At 34.8% G+C, this 12092-nt stretch overlaps 5 protein-coding genes across 5 annotated transcripts; 3 read left to right on the plus strand and 2 right to left on the minus strand.

Annotated features, from left to right (window-relative positions):
• Positions 1-376: 376 nt before the first annotated feature.
• On the minus strand, positions 377-3077 carry LOC105649304 (Putative pyridoxal phosphate-dependent enzyme, YBL036C type). Its single transcript, XM_037637432.2, has 7 exons — positions 2683-3077; positions 2510-2576; positions 2357-2403; positions 2035-2122; positions 1062-1195; positions 850-948; positions 377-696 (listed from the first exon to the last, which is right to left on the minus strand). Exons 1-7 carry the CDS (start codon positions 2971-2973, stop codon positions 622-624), a joined length of 801 nt encoding a protein of 266 aa, XP_037493360.1. The 5' UTR covers positions 2974-3077; the 3' UTR covers positions 377-621.
• Positions 3078-3161: 84 nt separating this feature from the next.
• Positions 3162-4143, minus strand: LOC105649305 (cytochrome b561 and DOMON domain-containing protein At5g35735). The gene is made up of 3 exons (XM_012235921.4): positions 3901-4143; positions 3558-3818; positions 3162-3471 (listed from the first exon to the last, which is right to left on the minus strand). Exons 1-3 carry the CDS (start codon positions 4108-4110, stop codon positions 3205-3207), a joined length of 738 nt encoding a protein of 245 aa, XP_012091311.1. The 5' UTR covers positions 4111-4143; the 3' UTR covers positions 3162-3204.
• A 2117-nt stretch (positions 4144-6260) lies between these two features.
• On the plus strand, positions 6261-6992 carry LOC105649306 (protein GRIM REAPER). Its single transcript, XM_012235922.4, has one exon. It carries the CDS (start codon positions 6334-6336, stop codon positions 6796-6798), a length of 465 nt encoding a protein of 154 aa, XP_012091312.1. The 5' UTR covers positions 6261-6333; the 3' UTR covers positions 6799-6992.
• A 796-nt stretch (positions 6993-7788) lies between these two features.
• On the plus strand, positions 7789-9351 carry LOC105650087 (Pectin lyase-like superfamily protein). The gene is made up of 3 exons (XM_012236972.3): positions 7789-8502; positions 8613-8716; positions 8804-9351. The coding sequence occupies exons 1-3, from the start codon at positions 7789-7791 to the stop codon at positions 9156-9158; spliced, it is 1173 nt and encodes a 390-aa protein (XP_012092362.1). The 3' UTR covers positions 9159-9351.
• A 1236-nt stretch (positions 9352-10587) lies between these two features.
• On the plus strand, positions 10588-12077 carry LOC105650088 (putative pectate lyase 2). The gene is made up of 3 exons (XM_012236973.4): positions 10588-11304; positions 11392-11495; positions 11582-12077. The coding sequence occupies exons 1-3, from the start codon at positions 10588-10590 to the stop codon at positions 11949-11951; spliced, it is 1191 nt and encodes a 396-aa protein (XP_012092363.1). The 3' UTR covers positions 11952-12077.
• Positions 12078-12092: the final 15 nt, after the last annotated feature.

Here is a 12092-nt window from a genome sequence, read left to right on the forward strand (position 1 = left end):
CTAAAAAATTATTTAAAAAAATAAAGCTTAACTCGCATATTTATTACCTATCTAACGTGTGTCAATATATTTTCCATGAACAATTTTAAAAATTTGAACTTTTCATAAATAAATAATTAATTTACTTAACTAATGTAAACTTATAATTTAATAGCTATCCAATATATACTGATCAAATTTTTATAGTTTGGATCGATTTATAAAGTTTATGAACACCCTCAACGCAGAATGTTATGAACAACCATCAAAAACCAAATATGCTATCAGTTCGAAAGTCATTTCTGATACCATCGGTTCTTAAAATAAAAAGAGAAACTTTTATGTGAAGCTTGTTCCAAGTTCTCAGGTCCACCAAATCGGAGAAGGAAAAAAGCAATTCTTGAGTCTCGAATGTAATATCCGATTGCATATAGTTCAGTGTCTCGTCTACGCAGTAAATCTTCAAAGTACATTATTTAGATCTTTAATCTATATGTGACACAGTTCGACTAGCACTTATGGCCATTCAATAGTATAAACCTGAATCTGCTTTTCAACAAAGAATGACGAAAAATGTGCAGGACTATCCAGATGAAGGAAAAAAAAAAAAAAAAGCAGAGAGATGCCATCGACAGTTTTGTTTCATTTCTTCTTCGGATATTCTCTAGGCCCAAATATGGTAGATCCAACTCTCACATTTGTACTCCCCATCTCAATCTGCAAAACGAGGTCACTGATTAGTTGCACAATCTCAATGCAGATCCACGTCGCAATGGCTGCAATTTCAAAAACCCTCGACTGGAAATATAATGAAAGTTCAAATTAATATGCATATAGAAATTATATATTGGATAGGCCAGCATTACTTACAGCTTGCTCAAAATCATTAGACATTCCCATAGAGAGTTCACATTGTTCTTCTGGTATATCAAGGGCCTTGCAAACCTCACTTCTGCAGTCTGCTAATGTCTGACAACAACTTATAGACCCAGTATCAAAAAAATTGAGCACAAAGAATCTAGGCAAAGAAAACAGCAATAAAGGATGCTTGCATAAAATTGAAGAATATGTCAGGCTATCACCTTTAAGTTTTCTGGGGTTGATGAATAATCAAGCATTCCAATTGTCATTAGGCCACAAAACTCGAGATTTGGGCAACTCTGATTAACATGTTTGGCAAGTTCCACACACCCTGAGGGCTCAACCCCATATTTTGCTGCAACAATAAGACAGAGACTAAAAATAGATACTTAGAATAATACCGGATGCACTAAGGTAACAGTAAGAAATCTAAAGATAAAATGCAAGATATCGAAATTAATAATATCTTACAATGTCTAGTTCATAATAAAAGAGTTACTACATAAAAAATCATGTCATTGGCCATCGGCATTAGAATCACTGATTTGTCGCAAACGACAGAGATGTAGGCTAGAGAATAGCATGAACCAGACCTAGCGAGTTAAGACCATATGCAGTATAAGTATATACATATGTACTATGGCAAATTACTCAGACACCTGCTTTAAGAAAGAACCAGAGCTACTCTAACCTGTCATCAAGTGCATAATCTAAGGGAACTTCCTACGCAACTCAACTCAACAAGCAGTGAACCAAACAAATAAAATACATAGTATGATTCTCTTCTGTGAAATAAATAATTAAATAGTTATATTTTTGGCAAGATTGATAATCAGCAATTCATAGCTCTCATATATAATAATGAGATGACAGCTGCAAGAATATATCAACCAATCGCTCGTAAAGTAAAACCATGTATATGTTGGTTGATTTCATGAAAAAAAAAAGAAAAAAAGAAAAATCAAATGATGCAAAACATAGCCTAGACTGAACTGTTACTATAATGGCCCAAATCAACTGGGTGAATTTCCATATTCCTTGTCTATATAAGCTCCCATTAAGGCAATAGCACTCTGGAACTAACATCCAAAAGTAAGTTACAAAATCGAATACAATACTAATTAAGGCAATAGTTTGAACTTAGAGAGATGAAGAGGCAAACAAGTCTACTGCAACATGACTTGATTTACTCACACTCTTCACCACTGGTGTTCACTTGGACTAAGACCTTCAAACGTTTCCGCCCCAAATTTCCAACAACACGATCAAGATGATTAGCAATCTGCAAAGAGCATAAGGCTTGGTAAATTCATCAAGAAATATACCAACTAAGACTCTTGCAAAGATGCTGCCGTAATATTTTCAATACAACAGAGAACCATTTCTGATTGATATACCAATCCCAAAATGTTAATAAATGAAAAATCTTTGTGCATACAGTATGAATTAACTAAAATAGCTCTTCAAACCAATTAATTTGCATCACAATAAAGGCATATATTAGAAAAATCCTTACCTTCTCATCATCGACAGACTCCACCATCGCAAGATTTGGTACACCAGCTGCAAAAGAACAAACGCTGAGCATAGAGTCTATTATCCCTAATTATCAAACTCATCTGAAGAGCAACAACCTGAATTTCTAAAATAAACACAGAATTAAACATACACAGTAAAGGCTTCACTTTATTGCTCTGTAGATTCCCAATGAAATGCCACTCTATGTCCTCCGGTAGCTGCAATGGGCATCCAATATTATTGCCATGATTAAACTTAATTGATTGATAAATTGTAGCATGATAGGGAGATTGAAAAAACTCAAGAGGAGAATAGAATAGGCACCTGAGGAGCTTTCTCGATGAGTTCTTGAACGTAGTTTTCGCCAAAACACCGGTGACCGGCGTCGTATACTTGGCGGATGATAGCCACCGGTTTAGTCTTGCTTACGGCCACTACTCGGATCTGCTGCGACCCACGGCCAGCCCGTTGTGCAGCCTGCTGAACTCGCTGAAGAACAGAGCGGAGGGCCGCCGCTGCCACTCCGTCCATCGCGGCGGATGCTGCTGCCATGTCAGCTTGTGGCGATTGTTCTATTGCGTCATCTAACTGGGTTTGATCTTCCAGATCGTTCATTTTCTCTGAAAATCCTACAAGTTCCCACTTCGCAGTTGGGCCAAGAGAGTGGATGAAACGTTGCGTTTTAGGGAGTTGCTTAGTGCTTACCCATCAACTTTTACCGTGTGCTTATTTTTTGTAATATAGAATAATAAAAAATTTGATGTTATAAAGAAAAGTAACTATCTGACAAGAAAAAATAAAAATTAATTGCAATTGTTCTGTAATTTATTTGATGTGGAACAAAAATCAAATGTTGATATGAAAAGCCATCCGGTGGTGAATTTTGGGCTTCACCCATCTTAAAATTTCTAATAGAAATGCAAGAAAACCCAAAATTACAAGTATTCCCACATAAATCCATTTCCATCTCTCAGAATGGGCTTGATTACGAATCCCTTCAAATATGTTTGCAATTATCATAGCAAGCAACGCATACCCTGTCAGGTGATGGTATATCTGCCAGTACCTGCGATAATCACCTTCTCTCTTGGGTTGCAGGCACAGGGCAAGAATCTGCAAATCATTTTCCAGCAAGCAAGCAGGCTAATTAAGGGCAAGAAGAAAGGAAAATGGGATGTAAATTTATCTAAAAAGCTTACTTGTAGAGTTGCCAATGTGAATATAATGATTCCAAGAATCCTATGCGTTTTAAAACTTGTGCTCTGTTGCTTGGAAGAAGTCCCAAGCCACAACCCAACACCCCATCCGATTGCACCAATGATGTAACCTGAAGTCTGACAGAGTATGTGCAGATTGTACCATTCGTCGCATTTCAGGGGAGCTTTGCTGAAGTATCTTGCAACAATTACTCCAATGGGCAAAAATGCTCCCCATCCTATCATGTTCAGAATCCCATGAGCCTGTGTTAATCATTTCATGCATTTTAGTACCTAACCAAGGAGTAAGTTATTGAATGATTCATATCATATTATTACATCTTACATTCCTGAAATGATGTCTGTGATGAACCTTCCATGATCCAAGGTAATTGCTAGTTTCTACTCCATTCTCATTCTTGATGGTTTTCGCTTTGACGCCAGTCTGCCACTCGTTTGTTTCCACTGTAGAAACTTCAAGTTTACCGTTGCTAGCCAGAGAAGGAAGAGGAAAGATGAGACTAATTGTTAGGATTACAAGGCAATGTGAAGTCATGGTGGATTGAGATAACAGAAGGAATCCATATAAAACTGTGTAAAAAGATAGTTTATGTTGTTATAATCTATTAAAGCTGTTCCATCAACTACTTTTCGTACTAAGAATTAGAATATGTTCTTTTCTTATTAAGGAAGAGCATCCTGTCTATCTTGATTCAATAGCTTTTTCTACACAAAAATAAGATTTTATTCTCATTTCTGTCCTGCTTCTCTCTCTCTCTCTCTCTCTCTCTCATCCTTTTTTTTATTGGCGTCAGATTGGAAGAGTTAGTTGAGCCTTCGATCCTGCTCTTAATCTTTCTTCACAAATTGGTAATAAGATGAAGCATGCAGTAGCAATAATGGCGACTTTCATCTAGCCATGGTTCACTGATGATAAGGTGTCATCATGTCATTTGATTAACCTGTTAAATGTAAATATCTTTAAATGTTAGTTATTTATGTAATGGTTTAAAGTAAAAATATTCGGTAAAAATAAATATTTGATTAAGCTGTTAAATGTAAAATAATTTTAAAAAATTCAATTAATTATTGTTAAATGTCAAATGTTAAGGGAGATGCCTCCCAATAAATAAATATAATTACCTTAAATATTGCCAAACAACGTGATATTTTTATGTATTTTACTATTTTTAAAAATACGTTTTTCTTGTTTTATTTATATCGAGTTTCTGCCATGGCATGTGACTATGTTTAATAGTAAAATATTACATTTATATATATGAATAGGTGCAAAACATGAATTAAAGGCCTTAATCGTGATTAATCCTCAGGCCAGAGGCTTAGGAATTGATTGCCGAATAGCCTAACCGTGGCCAAACATTTTGACTATTTAATTTGGAAATTAATTAAAAAGTCAAAAATACAAATACAGATTGTCAAAGAAATTTGTTTACGTTTTTTAGAAAGTGCTCCTATAACTAAATGATTCTAATTTCAATCAATCAATTGGTTATGAAGACATACACATTGCATCTTAATCATGTATGCTTATTGACTTAATTAGCTAATCATTTATTTAAGCCTTCATTCCCTCCTTAATCATTTCTATCTCATCGTCACCCTTAGCTAGCTAATGGTTTTTATTGCTTATTAATATATATTCTAATTAACTAATTCATATTTATAATTTTTATTTAATTTAAAATAAAAATCAAATTAAAACCTTTGGCACTCCATCTTTGTAGTTGTGATGAACCATGGGAAACATATTTCTCATTATCTTTTTTTTTTTTTTTAAAAAAGAAAATATTTTATATACCACCATTTCTGTCCATAAATATATAAATCATTTTAGAGTAATTGTTTCTTAAAAATATAAGTCATTTTGAAAATATCAAGAAGTAATCAATAATTATTTCTTTGAATTTTTTAAAAATGATTTAATCAAATTAATAATATTTATAATTGAAGAGAATTATTTTTTTTTAATTAAACGGCCTCTACTGGCGGGGGAGTAATTTCATTTATCTTATTAGAAGTCAATGAGCGGCCGTCAGGAAGTGATTTTATAACGGTTTTTCAAACCATGTTTCCTAGTTACTTGTACTGCTATTATTTTCTCCTGAAAACGGAACTACGTAACGTGCTATAGCCGCCAACAACCAAGATACATACCCAATTTAATCAATAAGGCACTAACCATATATATATAAATATATTTAGAGATTAAATATTTTATTCTTCAACATTACATAGAAAATAATTATGTTTATTGAAAAATAAGCAAATTTATATTATTAAACAAGATCATTAAACAAGATCATTATACACAACTTGCAAATAAAATCAGAATGGACATTACCCTAATTCTTTATGTCAGATGTGAAATAAGAACCAGTTGCTAACTCTATTTAATGATCTTATATTTTTACATACTCTATTAGATTATTATATAAATGAACGGAAAATAAATTAATATACTGAAATTAACGTAAAATGGAGACTGACCTAACCACTGTTCAGTATTATTGAATTTTATTATACTAATTTCTTTGGTTTTTATTTGAATTAATTCATTTCACAAGGCCGTTGAATTAGACCACTCCACTAATGCCCAAACGACATTGACTTATCACATGCAAATGCACTCTTCTTCTTTTCTCCGCTATAAATATCTTCCATATCCCTCCATTCTTCTCCATCCCATTCTCATTGATAAGGTAATTACTTCAATTGCCTCTCTCTCTCTCTCTCTCTCTCTCTCTTTCACGTTCAGAACATGAAGACTCTTAAGATTTTCCTTTTGGTGGCCATGCTTATGGCTTTCGCTGCCATTGCTTTGTCATCCCAAGAAGAATCATTTGTGGACGATAACGATGACACCCTAGACGAAAATTCTGATATTCCTTGGCCTGAGAACCAACAAACAACGCCAACTTCTCTGCGAGGAATCACAAACCGGTTTCTTGCCCAGGCAAGCCGAGAAGCGATGACATGTGATAACTATCCTAGGGTTTGCCGTGCGAAGGGCAGTCCAGGGCCTGACTGCTGCAAGAAGAAATGTGTTAATGTCGCAACAGACAAGACTAACTGCGGCAAGTGTGGGAGGAAATGTAAGTACCCTGAGATTTGCTGCAAAGGGGCGTGTGTGAATCCAATGTCGAACAAGAAGCACTGTGGAGGTTGCAACAACAAGTGCAAGAAAGGGAGCACTTGCTCATATGGAATGTGCAGTTATGCATAGACCGATATAAACCCATTTATTAATTATTTTGTGCTTGTGATATGAATAAGAGCGACCATCATCACCATAACATAAGATGATTAAGGTTCGCTGGTTTTTATTCATTTTTTTATTTATGTATGTGAAATCGTGTGATAAGAATTAATGTATTCCTAGTCATCTTGATTTACTTAATGTTAGTCCTCGTCTCATAATTTAGTTGTATACTGCATGTGACTTTTTGTAAGTAAACAGCTGCATGTGAAGTTGACTTCACTAACGATAAAACACTACAGTTAAATTTAGGTTAACGGACAAGAGGGAATAATTAACTTTTCCTCATTAAACAATGTAATTTTTTCAATTCAATTTGGAGACATTTTAATTTTTTAGGTTTGAGGGGAAGATAATGCATATTTTCTTTCATTTGATATTTTTTTCACTCTTTCCAAATAAGAGAAAATCGTTCTCATCACATATAAATCCTTCTTTCTATATAAAACCTGAATTTATGATGCACTGCGACAAATTTGGAACTTGGACTCAAATCTCTGGAGCATTCAAAACCCAAAAAAGAAAAAAAGAAAAAAAGAAAAGAAAAGTCAAACGGTTTGTAAAAGCAACGACCGGTCGTTCGACTATCACCCAATGTTGCTCATTGTCAAACTTATCCTTAAACGCAATCGTTTTAATTAAGCTGTTTTCAAAGTCGGTCCGCAAGCGTTATTCTTTTTCAATGCCGACAACGAAAGACGCCCTAGTCGTTTGATAGCAACGACGACGTTTAAAAAAATACTAAGGATCCCATGAGTGCTTTGTTGATCGAGGGAGAAGGCTTAAAGTTATTGGCAAGTCAACAAGCTCGTGCAACCACGTCTAGAAGCAATCCACATCCTACCAAATCGAACTTCAACTATAACCGACGTCGTGTGATCCATCTCCTTGTGTTGTGTATATATATATTTTCCTTTGTTTCTCCATTTTAGATTCATCCAAACACAATATCAGTCCATGGCCTCACTCTTCCTTTCTTCTCTAGTATTTGCAATCTTAGTTGCTTTAAGCTTTCAAGCTCATGCAGACAATTACAACGAACCCAAACCCTTATCAGCCTATCTCCCTAGCAATGTTGAAAGCATCTTCAACACCATAGACTCGTGTTGGCGCACTGACCCCAATTGGTCAAGCAATCGACAAGCTCTGGCTGATTGCGCAGTGGGTTTTGGCCAAGCTGCCATGGGAGGGAAATATGGAGATATATACGTAGTCACCACTCCAGAAGATGACCCCATAAATCCAAAACCAGGCACGCTTCGATATGGTGCAATCCAGTCAGAGCCTCTTTGGATAACTTTTAACGAGGATATGGTTATTACGCTCGAAAACGAGCTTATAGTGAATAGTTTTAAGACAATAGATGGAAGAGGAGCTAAAGTAGAGATTGCAAATGGACCATGCCTAACAATTGAAGGTGTTAACCATGTTATTGTACATGGGATTAGTATCCATGATTGTAAGCCAGGAAAGAGAGGTCTTGTTAGAAGCAGCCCTACGCATGTTGGCGAACGTCTAGGATCGGATGGAGATGCCATTGCTGTTTTTGCATCTTCTAATATTTGGATTGACCATTGCTATCTTGCTAGTTGCACTGATGGCTTAATTGATGTCATTCATGCTTCAACTGCCGTTACCATCTCTAACAATTATTTCTCCCAGCACGACAAGGTAATATATAAGCCCCCCAAAAAATGAAAATTAAATCCTCTCTATATAGCTAGTTTGCAAGGAAGATTGGATTCTGTTGTGATGATAAATTAATTAACATATACTAACAGGTGATGCTGTTGGGGCACAATGACGAATATACTGCAGATAAAGTTATGAAAACCACTGTTATCTTCAACCATTTTGGCACTGGACTCGTCCAAAGGATGCCAAGGTAGCCTATTACATTGTTTAATGATGATTATAAATAATTCTAGTTAAATTATGCGAAATTTGGTGTTTATATGTTAATTAATTGCAGGGTAAGGTTTGGGTATGCCCATGTTGCTAACAATAGGTATGATGAATGGCAAATGTATGCAATCGGTGGCAGTGCTGATCCCACCATTTTTAGCGAAGGCAACTACTTTATTGCCAGTGATTCCAATGCCAAAGAGGTTACCAAGAGAGAGGCCAGTGGAGGATGGAAGAATTGGAAATGGAGGACTTCAAAGGATGTATTTATGAATGGTGCTTATTTTATTCCTTCTGGATATGGAAGTTGCGCTCCAGTTTATTCTCTAGGTCAATCGTTTCCAGTTGCCCATGGCTCTTTGGTTCCCTCTTTAACATCTGATGCAGGGCCACTCTCCTGCATTACAGGAAAACTTTGCTGATCGAGACCAATATTTCACGCAATATTCCATTGGAAGACCGACGGTCTTCCTATTTTGCTTAAGCAAAATAATATCTTATGGATTTTAGATAAAATAGAAATTTTTATGCAGTTTTTCGGGATTTATAGAAGAGATGAGGTCTAATTCTTGTAACCTGAATCTTATTGTAACTTGTTTTCTTTAATCATTTCGGTTTCTTTTGTAATGTTGACCGTGGCAGAAAGTTTGTAAAGAGCTTGGAGGATTAATCAATCAAGAAAATACTTTCAGTTGAATATTTTTGTGCACTCCAAATATCAAGAAGTTCAAACAAAAAATATGCTTTCTTGAACGTATTGCCGGGTTATCCCTCCATAAATAATAAATAAAAACATAATTGACATTATTTATCCTCTTCTTCAAATACTTATTTAACAAATATATATCTCATAATTTATATTTTTATTGTTTAATAATTCAGTTTACAATTAAATTTATATTTATAGTACAATTTTAAAATAAAGGTGCAAGCGATAATGGCCATTTTAGAGTGAGATTAAAATAACTCTGAAAGATCAAGGTAAAAAATATAGTTTAGCCTATATATTATTTCTTTTCAAAAAATAAAATTCTATTACAAAAATTTACAGAAAAATAAAAATTTCCCTTCGATTTCTTGTTTTTAGTAGCGGTATTTTTTTCTCTATCATTTCAAGAGATCATTTTTACCTACTCGTGGTGTCTGAATCTGCACTATCCAATTGTCTATTATTGATAAATAAAAATACAGTACAAAAAATATAGGTAGAAAATTTTGAATTAAAATAAAGAAAAAGACAATTTTTTTTAACTATATTTATATATACTCCACTTGTTAATATATAATTACTTTATGGGAATATAATCATATTAATTATAAATCATTAAATATTGAAAGCTCACACATTACTACTTTCATATTTTATTATTTTTAATATTTAATATTTTAATTATTTCATTATTTCAGGGTATTTATTAAAATTAAAAATTTTACGTTTATTTATAATAATTATATATCATTAAATATTCCTATTTTATTTTTTACTATTAAAAATATTTTATCTTTAGTGATTTTTAATATCTAAAATTTCAATTATTAAATTATTGTATAAGCTTACATAATACAAAATTATCTTTAATTTCCATTTAGAGAGGGTATAGAGCGTTACAAGTACTACATTTTTTTAAGCATTGGAAAGTCAACTCGCGGAAAAACAAAGGCATTAAGTTCGTTGACCAAAATACTAACGTCATAAAATATTATTAAAAAAAGAAAAACATATCGTGCAATCACGTTGACCAAGCAACTCGACTATAGATCGTGTCTGCCACCTTCTACTTAACTGTGTCCTCCTTCCTATATACTTCACTTCTTTTCCCCATTTGCTTATCCTCTCCAAGATTACACACCATGTCCTCATTAGCCCCGCTTCAAGTTCTTCTTCTGTACTGTATTACTATTTCACTTGCCTTTCAAGCACATGCACTGGACTCCTACTACAAGCCTCTATCAAGTTATCTCCCTAAAAATTCCAAGAAGATCTTAAACACAATAGACTCATGCTGGCGTACCAACACTAAATGGGCAACAAACCGCCGCGCCTTGGCCGACTGCGCGGTGGGTTTTGGCAAAGGCGCCGTGGGAGGGAAATACGGTGCTATATACGTAGTCACTAATCCGTACGATGACCCAGCAAACCCCATGCCGGGAACCCTTCGTTATGGTGTTATCCAAACAGAACCTCTATGGATAATTTTTGACAAGGACATGGTGATTACACTTAAAAATGAGCTTATAATAAATAGTTTCAAGACTATAGATGGGAGAGGGGCTAAAGTGGAGATTGCAAATGGACCTTGTATAACAATTCAAGGTGTTAGCCATGTTATTATACATGGAATAAGTATTCATGACTGCAAGCCAGGGAAATCAGGCATGGTTAGGAGTAGTCCTACACATGTGGGACGTCGAGGAGGCTCTGATGGGGATGCGATTGTTATATTTGCTTCTTCAAATGTTTGGATTGACCATTGCTATATTGCTCGTAGCGCAGATGGCCTGATCGATGTCATTCATGCTTCAACTGGTGTCACGATCTCTAACAACTACTTTGCCCATCATGATAAGGTGCTATTCATTTTCTTATAAAAGGAAAATCAAAATTCGCCGTCGAGTGATTTCTGCATATATTGATACAATTGCTCTAATTTACAGGTGATGTTGCTTGGACACAATGATGGGTATGTCGCAGATAAAGTTATGAAGGTAACAATAGCCTTCAACCATTTTGGCACTGGACTTATTGAGAGGATGCCAAGGTGCGTAATTAGGGAAATATAATAAATCTACTAACTCATATTATAAATTGCCAACGCAATTAATTAATAAAATTATATAATTGCAGGGTGAGATTTGGGTATGCCCATGTTGCTAACAATAGATATGATGAATGGGAAATGTATGCAATTGGTGGCAGCGCTAATCCAACCATCTTTAGTGAAGGGAACTATTTTATAGCGCCAGATAGAGGTTTTTCAAAGCAGGTTACGAAAAGAGAAGCCAAAAATGGTTGGAAGAATTGGAAATGGAGATCCTCTAAGGATGTATTCATGAATGGTGCTTATTTTGTGCAATCTGGATATGGAAGCATTGCTCCACCTTATTCTCGGATTCAATCATTTCCAGTTGCTCCTGGCACTATGGTCCCTGCTTTAACATCTGATGCAGGTCCTCTGCACTGTGTTCTCGGTAAAGCATGTGGATATTCTTATTAGACCTATACACCTAGTTAATTATAATCTTTAAGTTAAGTAACATTCGAGAGCTATTTTAATTTTAATGAAGCTTGTATCATCTACAGTTTTCAGAGAGCATATGTAATATAACAATAAATTTTCCGAAACAAGGTGTAAACC

The sequence above is a fragment of the Jatropha curcas genome, chromosome 11 (assembly GCF_041381405.1).
Source record: "Jatropha curcas cultivar XTBG-Jc1 chromosome 11, XTBG_Jcur_1.0, whole genome shotgun sequence".
NCBI classification, from domain to species: domain Eukaryota; kingdom Viridiplantae; phylum Streptophyta; class Magnoliopsida; order Malpighiales; family Euphorbiaceae; genus Jatropha; species Jatropha curcas.

Excerpts from the sequence above, each read along its gene's own strand:
- LOC105649304 (XM_037637432.2), bottom strand. The coding sequence starts at position 2,973 with ATGAACGATCTGGAAGATCAAACCCAGTTAGATGACGCAATAGAACAA. Across the intron at positions 2,577-2,682 it reads TCATCGAGAAAGCTCCTCAG|CTACCGGAGGACATAGAGTG; the intron begins GTGCCTATTCTA and ends TGCCCATTGCAG. Across the intron at positions 949-1,061 it reads CAACCCCAGAAAACTTAAAG|ACATTAGCAGACTGCAGAAG; the intron begins GTGATAGCCTGA and ends AGTTGTTGTCAG.
- LOC105649305 (XM_012235921.4), bottom strand. The coding sequence starts at position 4,110 with ATGACTTCACATTGCCTTGTAATCCTAACAATTAGTCTCATCTTTCCT. Across the intron at positions 3,819-3,900 it reads ACAGACATCATTTCAGGAAT|GCTCATGGGATTCTGAACAT; the intron begins GTAAGATGTAAT and ends TGATTAACACAG. Across the intron at positions 3,472-3,557 it reads TCACATTGGCAACTCTACAA|ATTCTTGCCCTGTGCCTGCA; the intron begins GTAAGCTTTTTA and ends AATGATTTGCAG.
- LOC105649306 (XM_012235922.4), top strand. The coding sequence starts at position 6,334 with ATGAAGACTCTTAAGATTTTCCTTTTGGTGGCCATGCTTATGGCTTTC.
- LOC105650087 (XM_012236972.3), top strand. The coding sequence starts at position 7,789 with ATGGCCTCACTCTTCCTTTCTTCTCTAGTATTTGCAATCTTAGTTGCT. Across the intron at positions 8,503-8,612 it reads ATTTCTCCCAGCACGACAAG|GTGATGCTGTTGGGGCACAA; the intron begins GTAATATATAAG and ends ATATACTAACAG. Across the intron at positions 8,717-8,803 it reads CTCGTCCAAAGGATGCCAAG|GGTAAGGTTTGGGTATGCCC; the intron begins GTAGCCTATTAC and ends AATTAATTGCAG.
- LOC105650088 (XM_012236973.4), top strand. The coding sequence starts at position 10,588 with ATGTCCTCATTAGCCCCGCTTCAAGTTCTTCTTCTGTACTGTATTACT. Across the intron at positions 11,305-11,391 it reads ACTTTGCCCATCATGATAAG|GTGATGTTGCTTGGACACAA; the intron begins GTGCTATTCATT and ends TCTAATTTACAG. Across the intron at positions 11,496-11,581 it reads CTTATTGAGAGGATGCCAAG|GGTGAGATTTGGGTATGCCC; the intron begins GTGCGTAATTAG and ends ATATAATTGCAG.